Raw genomic sequence first — 17625 nt, 5'->3', positions numbered from 1 at the left:
AGTTTTCTTCAAGACTCTGCATTTCAAGCATAGGATTCCCACCCACCCCATGCCCCTCAACACTGGACTGAGCATAAACAGTTTTAGCACAGGCAATACTTTAACCATACTTTGCATTTCATTCACCAGCTGAAATGGGTATACTTCACCTGAAACTATTTCAGTCATCCAACTTTGCTTCTAGTGATTTCTGCTGACATTTGATAGAGTATGTCAGCTTAGAACAATGAACATTTCTAAATACTTGTATGCACTTGAGGTTTATCAGATTGAACATATTTTTGCACCTAAGAAACTTCCCAGATGAAGAAGGATACTTACCTGCTCATTCATGCCATCATCTTTAAAAGAATATTGTAAACAGTTTTTATTCTCTGTGTGAAATTCCTGATCTTCCTCAAAACTACTTGTATCTTCATCATCTGAGCTCATAGGGTCAGTGACTGCTTTGCAGTCTTGACCAAAACTCTGTGGTTTTTGGTAACTGTGCTCACTTGTGATGTACGTTTCTTCCATCTTCTGGGGTATACTGGGCGGCTCTTTATGGTTTTGACTGTGACACGTCCTTTCAGTTGGATTAACAGCATCTGGCAAAGTCACTAATTTTTTCTCTACCCCAACAGTTATTTGTTCTTGTTCTTTTCGCATCCCTGAATAAGCCCAGAGATGAAGGTCTGGGTGATGCTTATTTCTGCAATGAAGGGGAGGAAAAAAGCAAGTTATAGAGATACCACTTACAGCACTAAACTATTGAGCATCCACTTCTGCTAGATCACAGCTATTGATAAGCACCATTATCAAACATGTAAGCATTCCTAGGTCACTTATCAATTTAGGATAAATCCAGAATGTCCCTTTAACACAAAAATTGACTTAAAAAAAATAAAAATCACCAATAATCCCAATACACCGGATCTGCTCAGGTGCTGAACACCTAACTCCCACTGAAGCTGAGGGTATTCTACATCTTGCACTTGAATTATTTAAACTATTATACAAGAAAGAACTTTAACGTGAGAGAATAATGCATATGGAATAATGGTAGTCTCTGCTACCTAAATATATAAAGATGGAGAATAAACCTCCACTGATACTTACTTTAATATCCCAATCTTCAACTGCAGTCCATGCAATATTTCAGTTACACCATATACATCTGCCAGTAGGTGATGTGTTGACACAATCTTTTTGGCATTAAGATGAGAGTAGTTTTCTTTCAAAAATGATAATCCACACATGTGTCCATTGTTAAGCCAGTCTTTATCATAAAGATATTTGGCACTCCACCTCTGACCTGGGGTAAGCAATAAACAAATTGAGGGCCATCTAAAGCCACAGCAGAATTGTATTTAAAACTAGAGTGCTATAATTATATGCTGTACTCTCCTAAATGTCTCCTAACATCCATCAAAAAATGATTCAAGATCTTGCTATTAATATATTAAAATTTAGTTTTCATGGATTAAGAGGAAACTCTTAACACTTATGTAAACAAAAATAAACCTGAAATCTCAAGACCTCTCTAAATGGCATTTGAAATGAAAATCTAATCACCTTTGCAATCAAAGTACAGGATATCAAGAGCTGTGCTATTATCAAACTGAAAAAAAAGTTTACATGAGTATTGTATTTATCTAACTACTGCAGCTTACTTTAAAAAAAAAAAAAAAAGCAAACCTAAGTTACCAAGAGAAATTTCAGAGAGTGGATTTTATATGGACATATCCAAAACACCTAGTTCATTTCTAGAAGACAAATATTTTGCTTCAATACTGAAGTCAGTATCTATTTATTAGAAGCCAAGAGAAGACTTCAGGAAAGCAGACATTTCAAAGTTATCTGACAGCAGAGTTCTCACACTCTCCTTTGAGGTGCCTTTTACCAGGCACTACTAGACAGGATATTGATGTAAGTGGGCCTTAGGTCTCCCATCCTATGGCAACATCTACAATTGTAAACCAACAGGCATGACTGAGTATTTAGCTAATGCTTCTATAGTAACTTAATAACTATTTAAAAAAAAAAACAACACACAAAAAACCCCAAAAAACAAAACTAGAAATGTATAATGCTAGTTATTCCGATATTATTGTTTACAATGAGGAACCCAGACAAACAGACTGACTAAGACTGCAATATCTTACACTCAATTTCATATCAGACTATCATCATATACAGAACAAAGAATGGGTTGATGGAAGCCCTTCATACCTTTCAGGAGAATACCCTGTCTATCTCCTTTCTGCCCATTATCCCAATACACTTTAAAATACTGACATTGTGAATGACCTTTTTCTCCTGACATAGAAAGAAAAGAAGTAATGGTTAGGAAGGGAGAGAAGATAAAAATTAGGGACACAGTCTCTGCATAGCAGGGGATAACGTAGTACCTAGTACAGTGCAGGGAAAGAACACAAGACAAATTAGTTGGTTTTAATAAGAAAAAGCTTGACTGCTCAAAGAGTACACCACACAGAACTATCAAACAAGACTCTGTATCATCAATTTAGATTCAGATTGGGGCAAATGGAAAAAGTCACATCTTTCCAGCTCTATTTTCCTAAATTTCCTTCTCAAAAATAACTAATAAAAACGGTACTATTTTATACCTCTGCAAACAATTTTCAGATTTCATTTCTTAAATTCAGAATTAAGGGAAATTTGGGGGTGTAGTCTCATTGCCCTTTTAAAACAGCTGGACTGTTGGGATATTTCACCAGAAGACATATATGTGCTTTTGTACCAATTGTCAGAAAAAATACTAAAACCTTTCTTCCAAATCGTATAGTTTTTCTCCAAATAACTGCTAAGAAAAATGGGTTCATGAACAGAACCATTTTTAAATCAACATCTTCCTAATCAAGTATATTCAGTTTAAAAGTAAATAAACTTTTCCTAATTCGTACCATTTCAAACTTATTCTAACAAGCTTGAGTTCAAGATGTGCTGTTTGTGCACTATCATTTACCATAAAAAGTGCTAGATTTTTTCATATTTTACATTTTCAGTTCCACACCTTTATTTACACAATTCTAAACAAGCACAAACATTATAAAATTGCAATTAATATGAAATGACATCCACAGCGTATTTCAGTGCACTGTGGTAATGAGTGCTTTTTCTCTAAAAAAAAACCAAACCAACCAAACAAAAAAATTTTTAAATGAACAGGTGTGATTCCAATTATAGGCAAAACAGATCACTGAAAAGAATGATTTGTTTAGAAAGACTTTTCAGACTACAATGACATGAAAAAGTGCTAAGGTTTGGGGGGAATTAAGTTTCAACAACTAAAGCAATGGTAATTAAGATCAAGAGTAAGATTTAGCATAGCTGAACAGGATGTTACTAACAGGAAAGTAAGTTTCTGCTCAGAGCCAAACTTCAAATCACTTGCCCCGAAGAAGTATAACAGATAACACAAAACAAACAGAGCTTTAACAATTTAAGCAATGCCTAATATCTCTGCTTAAAAATCCCAAGCAGACAGATGCAGATAAAGGTGGTTTACCCGTACCTGGTGGATCTCTGCAGATATAACAGATGTACTGCTCTGGAATGCTGTCCTCTAACAGTCCCATGCATACACTGTGCTGCCAACACAAGCACTCTTCACACTGACATCAGAAAAAAAACAAAAGCAAAAACTAAAACTGAGATAAGTAGATTAAAAAATCGGAAGCTACTTCTTGTATCGTCAAAATGCAGAGAACAGCAGTTTAACTTAAATAGCTGGTTTGAGTAAGATTATTTTAGTTGGGCAATTTGTGTTTGGGTAGGCAAAGACATCAAGCTAAAAAAGAGCTCTAGTTCTGAAAGTTACCTCAACCACAAATTCCAGACTGGAAAAAAAAAAAAAAAAAAAGAAATTGAAGATGTAAAATTTAATAATATTTTATTACAACATTCAGTATTTTAGCACCTAAATATTTAGTAGTGAAACATAAGACAGGAGTATAATATTACAGTAAAGTAGAAAGATAATGTAATACATTACAGCATAACAGTGAAAAGTAGAAAACTCTTCAGTTTAATTATTTATATTTACAAAGCATCTCTCCAGTGCGCTAGAAAGATGTGTTTTTAATATCGCACCAATGGAAAATCTAAAAGAAAAAGAAAATGAAGAGAAAATGAAAGAGGAGAAACAAGAGAATAGGAGAGCAAAATAGAAGTGGTAAGACATGAGGGCCTAGAAACAGCAAACTGGTTGGTCTCAGTGAGACAAGGCATGAAGAGGAAAAATCAGGCTGTCATTGGACTTCAGAAACGGGCAGGAAACTACCACTTAAAAATACATTTCCTTTTCTCAACTGAGCGTTTGCCTGTGTTCTAAATATCTGCTGTTTTACTACTGAAAGTCTCTCCTCTTTTTACTTTGACATGCTTTTGAGCATCGACCTATTCAAAACACTGAAGTCATCTTTCCTCTTGTTACACTGCTATGGCTACAACTTCCTCTCCTCTCTCCAAAGATTTCTACGCTAGTCCATTTTTCCACATTTTTAGCATAGCTGAACTCCTGCTTAGTTCCTCCAACACAGCGCTGCATTTCAGTGTGTTCCCAGGGACAGTCTTTGTGTCCTTCGTTTTCAGATCTTTCTGTCATTTCCCAGACTTTAAGTCCATTAACACAGGACAGCCATACTCCCTTCCTTCAAATCTCAACTAAAAAGGCTCCATATATTCTACAGAAACTGTACCACATAAATAGTTGAATACAAACCTGATTTTCAAGTGGGGAAAAAAAACCAACAAGAAGTTCATGACTTTTTTAAAGTTACTGACAACTGAGTTCTTCCTCACTGTTGCTTTCATTTGATCTAATCGCTATATTATGAATTCCTTGGGACAAAAACTTTAAATTATTCATTACTAGATGGGAAATGCTCCCTTCATTGGAGTACAAATAAATAAGCAGCAGCAGTTGCAATCCATCAGCACTTGAATGCTGTGCAGACACTGTATACTCTTCTCCCCTTTTTTCTACACCAACTAAGATTTAAATTCTTAGCAGGTTCTAAAATGAGCTAGTGATTTCTAGTTTGAGAACTGCTATTCTAAGATGAAGCATGCACATCACACACATCACAGTTACTGACAATATTAATGTCTGTATGGCAGAGATCTTGGATACAGCTGAGATACATTTACAGTGAGCAGAGCGGTTTCTACAATTGGTACTGCACAGCACAAGGGCCAAACCAGAAGGGCTGGTATAATCGGGATAGTCTGTGGAGAGAAGCGATGATTTCTGTGTGGGAAAGGATACTTTATTCCAAATTTATCAACTGGCTATAAGGAAAAACGTTACCTTTCCTTATAAATCTGTTCTACATATCGATTTGTTAGAGAAACCCCATCCTAGAGTAATAGTTCTGCATACATCAAACAGAGTCATGCCAAGTGCAAAACATAAAAATATTTTGTTATTGTTCACTTCTATTTACAGCTCTCTACGTAACTTCGGTCTCCAACACATCAAAAGGGCACCTTCACAAGCAAGAAATTTAAATGGAAAACATACCGTCCCCCCCAATTTCTTTACCTGAATCATAAAGCCATTTTCTTCATCCAGTTCACAAATGCATCTAACAATCTCATTGAGAGCATCATCTTCATCCTGAGACTCTTCGAAGTTAGTTGAATCAAAGTCCTGATTGTATTCATCACCACTAAGTAACAAACTCTCCGTAGAGGAATCATCCAAAAACTCCACATCTGAAAGGTCTAGTAAAAATAAATACACATGAAACTGTGTGTGCATAGATGCACTACTTTACAGAAATATAGGGGGTTTTGGCAGTTAAAAATCTTAACCTGCATATAGCAAAAAATGGCTCTCAAACACACTGCTGGTATATTAGATTTCTTGACGAATTTTGCAAAATGCCTTTAATGTGATCTCCTCAGAAGCAGAGTAGCAACACTTAACCAAAGCAAGTACAATGCAGAACAGCTTAAGGAGTGTAAGCATTTTGATTTAAATAGATGAAGTGTAAATCAGTCACTACATTTATAGCTACAATCCCAAACACAAACCAAATTATTTCCTTAAAATTCTCTCTTTTAAAGAATTAAACCTACAAACTGAAAGTTGCTGTTCAGCCAACCTACTTTCTCCACTAAGGTCAACAGACAAGATAGCTCTTGGATACTGGTATGATGTATTCTTCTCTGAGAACATGCTGCGCAAAGTCAGAGAGCTCCCCGAGGACCGTGTTAATGGAGAGGAGCACCTGTCCAAGAATTCAACAGAACTATCTTCATAATCTGAATAATCTGAAAAGTTACAAGAAAATAAGTTGCTGTTACAAAAGTAAAGAAAAGTTTATGACAAATTTAAAAAAAAAAAGAATATTTAAGTATAATGCAAAATTATGTTCAGAAGTAAAGAATATCAACATTGAGGTATTAGGATGATGAAACTGTAAATATGAAATGGCAAAAGCTCTTCATAACATATTTTATAAATAAATTTCCAGTAAGAAACAATGATGTTTAATAGCCAAGACAAGCATTACCCATTTAACTCCCTGCTCCCTCCCATCTCTGAATGTACAGAGGAATAATTTTTCCTAGAACATTATACAGTCGTCTTTTTCCAAAATTCATCCTGTACCATCTGCTATCCTTAGAGATGCTGCTGGTAGCACTCTTTTTTTGCTTTAGGTCTGTTGGTAGCGCTACCAACATTGCTACCTAGAAGTAACTCCAGATGGTCCTCTCAGGTTAAGTCATAAAAGCTTGTCTGCACACCTGCAGAGGAGCACAGGAAGCCCAAAGAAAACGCTCCTGGGATGCTCCCAGACCCATCCCAGGAGCCATCAGCCATTGATGGGCCGATGGCTCCTGGGATGGGCCTGGGAGCATCCCAGCAGGGTACGCACAAGCCCAGAGGAGCATGAAGAGCAGGCAAACAACAAACACACCCTGCCCGCGGCCCTCCCAGGGCTGTCCCAGCCGTGCCATCACCCCCCTTATCCAGGCATGAAACCCATCACAACGTGTTACCCAGAGCAGCTCTCCAGATCACCTTTTGGACTAAGGGCATTTGCAGCCCAGGATGGGGCACACTATGGGACACAGGGGAAAATCATTTGGGGATTGCAAGACTTATTATAGAATGTTTAGGGAAGGAACTAAAGGTGGGGAAAATGGATGGGCCTAAGTGATTTGGGAAGGAACAAGTGTGGGGAAAATAGAGGAATAAGAGGATAAAAAGGGCCAGTCGTGCATAAACAGTTTGCTGGTCAGTACAGTTCTCTGGGCATGCCCTGCATCTGATCAGCACAGTCTGTCCTGGCTGTGCTGGCAGAGGTGGTGGAGTCTCCCTCCTTGGAGATACTGAAAAGTTGTCTGGACATAGTCCTGGGCAACCAGCTTTAGGTGGCCCTTCTTGGGCGGGGGAGTTGGACCAGAGATCCCTTCCAACCTCAACTGTTCTATGATTCTTATTAAACCCCATTACTAACTCTTACCCAGGTGAGAAGCTCTTTATTCAGTGTGCAGGTGTGTATATGGGGGTCTAAGTGCCAGCAAATGGAGTCAGGCCACAGGTCGAAAGGCCCATGTGTCTGTGGTGCCAGCACCTGGAGAGACTGGAGTGACCGAAGTGTCAGCCACTTGCAAAGGATCTCTGGTCACAGAGGCCCATGAGTTCATGCTGCAGCACCTGGAGCCAGTCCCCGTGTCTGACTGCTAGCAGAGATCAAGGTGGACCAGCTGGTGAGCAGATGAAGTGGCCTGGGAGCCAGGGGTGAGTGGGTCTGCAAGGGCCAGCTCTGGGTGTCAGTACCTAAGGGTGAGAGCCAGGGGGCTATGGGAATCTGGCGAGTTCTGGCCAACTCTGGCAGTGTGCAAGAGTGCACATACGAGTGAGATGGTCTGTACTGCAGCGGGGCTGTGGCCCCACGGACTCGTGTCTCCAGGTGCCAGCAACTCCAGAGGCAGCTACTGGGCAGACAGTGTCTGAGCTCAGCTGCTGGAGAGATCCACTCTGTACATGTATACATCTGTATATTCTCACCAGTGGACCCCCATCCTGCTCAGCCAGAGAGGGAAGCAGGATGAGGCTGTTAGAGCACACACACAAGCACAGACAGCACCTTGCACTTGTGCCTACTGGTAATACAGCAGTATTGACATTTATATTGATACCAGCACGATATATTTTCCTCTAACATATACTATTTGCAACAGTCTCAAGGAAAACATTTCCAAGCCTGTCCTTAATCATAGCGACAGGAGAGACTGTCCCAGGTAAGTCATGGAATCACAAATCACAGAATGGTTTGGGTTGGAAGGGACCTTACAGATCATCTAGTTCCAACCCCCCTGCCACGGGCAGGGACACCTTCCACTAGACCAGGTTGCTCAAAGCCCCATACAACCTGGCCTTGAACACTTCCAGGGAGGGGGCATCTACAACTTCTCTGGGCAACCTGTTCCAGTGCCTCACCACCCTCACAGTAAAGGATTTCTTTCTAATATCTACTCTAAATCTACCCTCTTTCAGTTTAAAACTGTCACCTCTCGTCCTATTGCTACACTCCCTGTTAAAGAGTCCCTCCCCATCTTTCCTATAAGCCCCCTTTAAGTACTGGAAGGCTGCAATAAGGTCTTCCCAGAGCCTTCTCTTTCCTAGGCTAAACAGCCTCTCAGCCCGACCTCACAGGAGAGGTGCTCCAGCCCCCTGATCATCTTCATGCCCCTCCTCTGGACCCACTTGAGCAGGTCCATGTTGTTCTTATGCTGGTCAAATGGTAATTAAGAGTAGCCATCCATTTACTCCTCTTAAAACTTACTATTTTGAATACGTGAGTAATCAGATACCTACAATTTCATCCTTCTGTAGGAAGCATTCCCGCTACCACCTGTATCTACAGTTTTCTTGCAATGAGTTCCACGATATGCTTCTCTCCTAAATACCTTCCATAAAGCCAGTATTCACATTTACTTTCTCCTTCTGCCAAAAACACTATCTACCACACTTCCTAAGTATATTCACTGTAGGGGAATCAGCTCAACGTGTAGTTGAGTTGATTACTTCATGTTGTATTGCTACCAACCTCACTGTAACAGAACAGTATAAGTAACAGAAATTACCTACCTTCTGTGTTATATGGGTTTTATATAAACAAACATGCACGTACTCAAAGCACAAAAAAAAAAGGTTTTGTTGGGGGTTTTTTTGATCATTTTTAAGCCTTGCACAAAACTCATCTGAAGCACACAATGTGCCTGCTTCTTGTTCTTCCCCAAGATGCCTCAATTTGATTCCAAAGGAATGAAGCATGCCTCACACCCTTTCATTTTTGCCCATGCCCTGAGTAGAGTGAGCCAGTACTGGAGAAAAAGATGACTACTTTTTTAACAGATTATTTTTCAATGGTCTTTCTCAAGGTCAGACACTGGAGTCAGAATCTGCCAAAGCATTTGTTTTTCCCCAGTTTAAAAAAAAAAAAAAAAAAAAATATCCAGGCAGAATACCTCTATATTTCTAGAAAGAGATTTTCACTAGAAGAATTTGCAAAGAATAAAATGCTCAAGTTTTATTCACACTGCTTTCTGCATCTGGATTTAAGATTCGTATTTTTGGGGGCACTGGGAGGTATATGGTTTTCTCCTAATATTTACAAGCATTGGACATGGCCCCTAGAAGTTGGAACCTAATCATGGTACCTCTGCCAAGCTTCTAAGTTTCAAGACAAGTTGGCAAAAAGACCAACGGAATAAAAAGAATTAAAAGAAACATCCCACCCCCAACAAACTACCTTACGACCTCAACAAGATAAAACCAAAGAACAATACTGAGCAGAACACAGCTCTGTGTTAATTTGCAAGAGGTACTCTATTTGTATCGATTTGGAAGAATAGGGTTTGCAGAACCCACTGCATGTCAGAGCTGCATGGAACCAGAGAACCAAGTGCACCCCAGACAGTCCGAAGCCTTAGACTCTCTGATCTCAAGCACAGCGCTTCGCGAAACAGCAAAGTGTCACATGCTCAGATGAGAACCACCCGTCTGACCAACTCCTCCAAAACCTTCTAAATTGTGTGCTACCATCAGCCTTTTCTGATGATTCATCTAAATTCCAGGATTCAACACCAAAGATGATAGAAAACTTCTCTATTTACCTCTTTCTTTGGAAATATAAGAAACAGAAGGCTCAGGGAAATACCATATCAATGTTTCCCCATTACAAAATATACATATGTAGTTCTAACCTTATTTCAAATCTGTAGCTTAACTTGTTACCTATTAAAACAGTTCTGCTCAAAAGATCTTTTTTCAAATTCTTCAATCATTATTTTGCTTATTTTTATGCAAGTTCTTTTTCAAATACTTTTACACCAACACTCAATGTCATATACCAAAGGATAGAAGAGCTATAAAATATTTTTCTCACTCTTATCAAACTGCATTGAGAGTGCTACTGGGGATATTGCTGTACACAAGGTGATGGGATATTACTTTTGAACATCTTCCTAAAAACAGAACCAGTAGAGCGTATTAAGTCACTCCGCCATGTCTTAATAATCATAGATGAAGTAGCCAAGACTGCACAGGGTCTTGGGGTTTTTGTTCTTTTCTTTGGTTCTTGCATACCTAGCATTTACCAGTATCTTCTTGCAAAGACTTAGATGCCTTCCCAGTGCAAGTAAAAAACTCCCAATAATTTTTAGGTAAAATAAGCAATTTAAGTTTACAGTTTAAAATTATATTACTCCAGTATAAAGATGGTGAAGTACGTGAAACCTAGATTATTGCAGTTCACATTCAAGCACTGCATGATTTGGGAGCATTTTCACGTTATAGCACAAATTTTGGACAAAGGCGTAACTACTCAAGAGATCCACAAGGCATCTTTAAAAGTCTGTGGTCAGAAGCTCTTTTAATGCATAGAGTTTTTCCACATGGTCTTGAGGAAAAGTTTCTAGAAAATTCTTTGTTTGATAGGTTTTGAATTTTCACATTCTCATATTTTAAGAAATTTTAAATCAAAGTTATTATTACAACTGATATCTAGTAAAGTACACTGTCAATGTACATGAAAGTAAAGTCAATCTGATAGGCATAGAAAGGACAGTCTATATTCTCATTTTTAAATTTTTGAATATTTAAAGATGTTCTCAAAAAAACCCTAAACCAAACACACACCACAAACCAGCAGCAAGATAAAATAAGTAGTATTATTACTGTATTATTATTATTATTACTAGTAGTATTATTAGTATAAGTGCTAAGGATTAACTGTTAAGGAGGGGCTGCATTTTATACAGTAAACCACTGAAATTCAGCAACAGACTAGATACTAGAATAATTTTAACATCCAAGCAAAATAGGTAGGATGTGTATACAGAGCTTCAAATGAAGGATTTGGAGAGAGGAGAAGGGCGAGCATATCTTTTGAAGGAAGAATAAAAATAAATCTATGAAATATCTATGTCCATCACACAGAGACAGGCTATAAACATAAAAATGAGGTCACAGACATAAGTGTCCTTTCAACATTTAAAGCCAAAACTTATTCTTTGAAATTTCTAAAATTTGACATTTATATTGTTTAGAAACAAGTTTTAATATCTAATGCCATAAATATGCTGAGTGGTTTTGCTTAATTAAAAAAAAAAAAAGTAAATTGAACTTACCATGCTGTTTAGATTTCTTCTTTTTTTTCTTCTTCTTTTTCTGTTTTGATTTATGATCTTTCTCCTTTTTCTCTTTTTTCTCCTTTTCCTTTTCTTTCTTTTTACCTGAAATAAAAATTAGTAATTTTAAAACAGCAGTACCATTCCAAATTACTTGCTTCATTTGGCTTAACCTAAACATGACATTCAAAATCAAGTATTCCAGTTGCCTAGTCAGATCAAAATGATTCAGTTAATTTACTTGATATCTTGGGCATGTCTCTTATTAATTGCTGGTAGAATGGTTCAAAGGAATCTCAACAAACAACATTTTACCATTGTAAGTATTTCCAAATGAGATATCATAGCAGAAGATATAGGAAAGCACACAAAATAAGTGACATTATTTAAATAGCTTATAACATCCATTTTACTTACAGCTTATAACAAAAAGGTTTGGGCAAGAGAAAAAGCTTTCAAAAGTGCAGAATTCCAAACTAAAAAGATAACATTGTCTTAAAAACACATATTAGACCTACAGAAAGTGATTTGAAGCAAATTTCAGTATCACAAAACTGCTGATGCTGTCAGCACTTTCTACTACACAGCGACATCCTCATAGAAAACTGATTCTGACTAAAATTTGTGATACATTTTTTTACACTGCAGCTCACTTCTAATCACTGTTGGTATACGCATGAGGACAAGTACTTTGTCTCAGAAAATTCTATTTATCCTGTTAATTCTCCCAAGACAAAATACATCCCACAACATTTTCACTCCATTAATCATTTTCTAAGTAATCAGCAGTGAGATAAATAATGAGGAAATTGACTTGTTACAGAAACTAAATCCTTAAAGTCAGTATTTAAGGATTGTTTCCTGCACACAAATTAGAGTGTTATTATCTTCTTGGGGAATACAGAAACAGAAATTTTACCTCTTGGAAAAACAAGGTATAATCACTTCTAAATTCTTGTTCATCTCTAATATTTTTTTTTTGTTTTTAAACACAGGATAAAACCAAAGCCCTCTTAATTTATATTTTCTTTCAAGAATTGCCAAATGTTTTGCTAGTAACACTTAACTGTCTTCTCCTCCCCTTGCCAAATCGGTCAGTACAAGGAAATAAAGGCAGTACCCCTAATTCAACTAAAAAAAACCCAAACAAACACAAACTTTTTTTTTTCCAGGCCTCTCATAGGTACTTTTGGATCCTTCCAAATCCTTGCTATGGGCACTTTCATTTCCTCTTATAAAATTATTCTTCTACTATAAACTTGTCATATATATAAAAACTGTTTTTAAGACCTAAACAAACAAAAGAAGTGCAGCTGGGCCCAGGAAATATTTTACACTTTTACATTTGCTCTTCAAAGACATCAAGTGTTAGAGAATTTTTCCTTTTTTCCTGAAAACATTATTGCTCTGTACATACCATATGTTGAAGAACTTTTCTCTTCCAGTTTTCCTTTTCTTTCCACTCTCACTGCACCTGCAAATTGAAGAAGAATATGTGACATAAGTGCAATGTCTGGCTGATGACCCACTTTCTTGTAAAATCATTAGACCGTAAAAAGTCCTACTGGTACATAATAAGAAGAAACATACAAACAATAAAATTATTTTTAATGCCACTTTACAATTATTTTTATTGTCTAAAGCACTGGAAACAAAAAGTATCGTAGTTTACCAACTTCTGAATGCTTGTCCTTCTCAATCACGTTCTTTAATATTTTCTCCTTCAGACTCTCAAAACATTTCTCCTTTATGGGCACAGAGCACTGTATCTCTGTCCCTTCAGAGCTCACTGATGTGGAAGACCTCTTTTTTTTACTATTCCCTTTGGGTAACTTTAGACTATTGGTTAAAGGCATTTCCAGATGCAAGGCATGTACATGGGACGAGGGTGCTGAAAACAAGAAGACAGATTTACTAGGCATTCTGTAAGGATTGCAGCCAGATCACTGGCTGGGTCAGATCACTGAAATGTCAAGTACTGGTAATAATATCATCACACTTAACATATAATTACTGCATATGAATGCCTAGGTCTTAGTCTTACATACAAGACAATACATGCCACAGAAGGTTTCTTTGGTTTGGAATTTGCACGTGCTTTTTAAACTACTTGTATTGTTTAAGTATACTTTTGCTGCTTTTAAGCCTTTTTGTTTCCTTTTTATTTCACTGTAATAGAAACCCGCGTCAACAATAAGGGTTAAAGGTGCTGACATTGTCAATATCATTTAAGTTAACATTCCATTATCTGAACAGAGAAACTGAGCTCTGGTACAACATTTTCAGTGCTATGTATAAAATTTACACTTCTGCTTATTGCATTTTTCATTTATTTCAATAATGTTTAAATCGTTCACTGTCTTTCATGAGTGTATTTAATCCACATTTGAATTACATGCAAAATACTGTGATAATTTGTCAGAATTCAGCATCATATACTGACAGTTCTTACCTTACACTATTTAGAAAAGTTTATTCAGTGAAATATTTAGTTGATTTTCAACCTTATTCTGATGCAAATTAGGAAATAACACGGTAAAATAAAACTCAAATTATAATTTTCAAATAATCAAACTAAAATAAAAGTTATTTAAAACTCTCTATTACTGTGTTCATCAATATTGTGAGAGCTTTAAGTTTCATTTAAATGTAATTAGGAAAGCCTAATCTTCATCAGGCCATTGAGGACATTTCAGGACCGTGCTGAGGACATACTGTACAAAAAATGCATCTCTGCAAAGTCACAAAGGGTTCAGGTTTTTCAATGCCAGCTGTAAATACTTGGAGGCACCAGACACCTGTGGTGTCTCTCAACTTACGAGCCCAGCAAAAGTATCAGCACGTAAAAAACACTCATGGGTTAAAGTGCTGAACCAAAAAAAAAAAAAAAAATCCTGAAAAATACCTGCTAGCATGCTAGCGGTCAAGATATTAAACAAGACAAAATACGAAGCTTTTTAAAAAAAAAATTCACTAATAAAACAACAAAAAACATTTAAATAAGCAGTGTTAAGATAGTTTAGTAAATTCATCAGTCATAAAAGGATTCTGGGGAAAAGGCAAGAACATCTCGGGGTTGACTCTGTAAGGAGGCCTTCCAGGCTTGGACAGACCAACCCAATTCTACTATGATACAACATACACGTTACATGAACTTACTCCAGCTCCTAGGCAGACTTCTCAGGAAAACAATCAAAATGCCACAAAGTAAGAAAGCCGCAGGGGCACCGAGAGCAACAGAAAGTGGTACATCACCTACCACACCACACAGCACTTTTAAATGCCAGACGTTCCCAGCTGCAAGATGCAAGGCATCGCCATACCATGCAGCCAGAAGCAGCTGCTCAGTTCTGCATGCTGGCTTCTAACACAAGACACGAGCTGCTTGACCATGGCTGAGGCTACCTGAGCCTTTCCACTACCTCAAATCAACAATCTCACCTAAGACCATAATCCTTTCAAGGGTGGTCTACTATTCAAGCTCTTGCCTTTGTCTGTATTTCAAGCAGACTTAGCTTGCTGGGATACTTCTCGACACAAAACATTATCCAAATTATTCTTTTCTTGGGTTTCCTAATTAGCATTTGTCTCTGTTACAGGACTGAACTGCTTTGCCATCTGTGGAGCAATGAGTATATTTTAGCACCTCAGTAAAAGAAAAAAGTGACACTTCTCCACATCATCATGCTATCAACGTCTTGTCTCGTTTCTAAAAAGAGCACAAAAGGATCACCCAAACGCACATAATTTGGTTAGGTCACTGCCGTTTTGATGAAAAGATGTGAGAATACTCCATCCAAACAATCTCAAGAGAAATTTAGTCTCGATATCAGATTAATTAGTATTTAAACTTCATTACTCAGAAGAAATCCTGACCTCAGACATTCAAACATGCTCAGATATTGATAGCCACAACACAACAAACTTCAGTATCTCAACAATTTTCAACACAAGCACATCTGACAAAGTAATCAGGTAGTAACTAAATAACTCTTTGAGGGAACATTTATGATGGGCAGAAATCTGCTACAGTCACACAAATATCCATCTCAATGACAGAGCTCTCCAGACAGCCTTTCTATAGTAACCCGAAAAGAGAAATTACTATTATGCCTGCACACACTGCAATGTTATTCTTGGCTTTTACTTTTATTAATCAGAAATCATTCTCGACTGAGAATCTTAAATTCTCAAATCCTAAATAAAGTGTTAAGGCTTGCAAAGTCTAATTTTCAATTGTGCAATCACTACGCCGTACAAGTAACCACAAAATTAGACAAAGTAGGCAATCACAGTCTGAAGGGCAAGTAACAAATACAGCAAGATAAATATTAGTTTATAAAAAATCTCCTTTATAGAAATGTTAACTTTTTTTTAACTGTTACTTTTAATTGCAATTTTATTCCTGTTAAAGAGTCTAGTCAGCCACCTCCCACACAGTGAAGTGTGGGAGGTCTGCAGTTAACACTCAGCAGAAAGATGCTTAGAGATTAGACTTGATAAACTACTGATATGTCATTGTTCTAAGATCAATTTTATCATCAGAAGACTGATTTCAGATGAAAACCAAATGCAAACTACAGCACTTTCCAGTCCGGTTTATGACACGTTTCCAATGCTACCTCTCCTCGTCTGGCACGGTGAAGTGACACAAGCCCCTCCTCGTGCAAGCACAGGCACAGAACAGGATGCTGTGCTACAAGCGCAGCAGCACAGACGGGCTTTTAAGTGGTACTGCTTATTTCAGTTCAGCAAATTAAAATAAATTGTACCAATGTGAAGTGACTTATTTTGTTGCATGATACTCTATTCCATGGCTTTTGATGTTTCAACTTTCCTAATAACAGACATATCATCATCTGCATTAATATACAACTTAAATCATAACATGACCAGCGGTTCTATCATAATTAATTTTGTGTTTTGAATTCCCAGTGCATAGGATGAATTTTATATCTAAATGCATTTTAAATACATATTACAGATTAATACCAGATCCTGCACAAAATTATCTCTTTAGGAAGGATGAGGACATGAAAATTTCTTGCTTGCCTTCAGGTAACTACCCCAAGAATCAGCTGAGAACTTCAGGGCAGAGATTAGAATGGCAGACATTCAAATTAGGGAGTAAACCTGACTGTCACTAGATGTTTGGAGTAAAACAAAAAGCTCCAAAGTAACAAGAGCTTTAGCTCACTAGAGTCTACATACCTCTTAAAAGCAGGGCAGCCAGTAACACTGGCAAGAGCTTATTAAAAAGCGACTGATCTCATTTTCTGAAAATTTTGTACATCAGCCATTTCTTGTTCCTGCTGCAGTAAACTGTTATCAATAAAATTATGTAAAAGTATACAATGCTTTTTCTTTTAGCCTATGTGAAAATGTCTCCCATATAGTTAACCTAATGTTACCCTACTAGCAAAATAATCTAGACTGAGCTACAACAGGAAATAACAGCTAATGATAATATTGTTATATTACTATTATAAATATGTTAATATTGCTATATTAGCAAATGTAACAATATTTTCCTTTTACTTAAATTTTAAAACCCATATTGCTTGCTGAAATTGTTTGCTTAATACATAACAGTTAAACTAACATAAATGGTGTAGAGTTACAAAAACGAAGAAAAACCATCACAAATTTAAGAAAATTATAACTACAGAAAGATCTGAACTTCATGTAGTCAGAACTAGAAAACTACAGTGTTCTGCATGCATTTAGACTGACTGTGAATTTAAAGTCTAAGTGACAAAAAGGCCACTTATCTCCATTTTAAGCAGTTTGACAAATGAAAGCAAGGATTCTTAGTTATGTATGCAATATCAAGTGATCACATGTAGGTCCTTGCACCAGTTTAGGCAAAGCAGTACCTCTGTTCAATAATTAACTGGTAGTGTACCAGTGTCTACCAAAGTGCACAGTACTTCCATGTAGCCTGTGGACTGAAGGAATTGATCATAGTGC

The 17625-nt window shown here is 37.2% G+C and overlaps 1 protein-coding gene across 11 annotated transcripts in view; it reads right to left on the bottom strand.

Annotated features, from left to right (window-relative positions):
• PHF20L1 (PHD finger protein 20 like 1) overlaps nt 1-17625 on the bottom strand; it is a 60485-nt gene that overhangs the window by 9957 nt on the left and 32903 nt on the right. For 7 of the 11 annotated variants that reach the window (XM_052787507.1, XM_052787508.1, XM_052787512.1 and 4 more), the window contains 9 exons: nt 13328-13546; nt 13073-13129; nt 11656-11760; nt 6118-6282; nt 5549-5730; nt 3518-3617; nt 2212-2298; nt 1099-1294; nt 322-691 (listed from right to left, as the gene is read on the bottom strand). In XM_052787507.1, coding sequence (XP_052643467.1) covers nt 322-691; nt 1099-1294; nt 2212-2298; nt 3518-3617; nt 5549-5730; nt 6118-6282; nt 11656-11760; nt 13073-13129; nt 13328-13546 — 1481 coding nt within the window. The remainder of the gene's footprint in view (nt 1-321; nt 692-1098; nt 1295-2211; nt 2299-3517; nt 3618-5548; nt 5731-6117; nt 6283-11655; nt 11761-13072; nt 13130-13327; nt 13547-17625) is intronic. The other 4 variants (XM_052787514.1, XM_052787515.1, XM_052787511.1 and 1 more) reach the window with 3 other exon arrangements.

This window comes from Harpia harpyja, chromosome 5 (assembly GCF_026419915.1).
Source record: "Harpia harpyja isolate bHarHar1 chromosome 5, bHarHar1 primary haplotype, whole genome shotgun sequence".
In the NCBI taxonomy this organism is placed as follows: Eukaryota; Metazoa; Chordata; class Aves; order Accipitriformes; family Accipitridae; genus Harpia; species Harpia harpyja.
The sequence above is the reverse complement of the archived record's forward strand: the minus strand, read 5'-3'. Positions and strand labels throughout refer to the sequence as shown.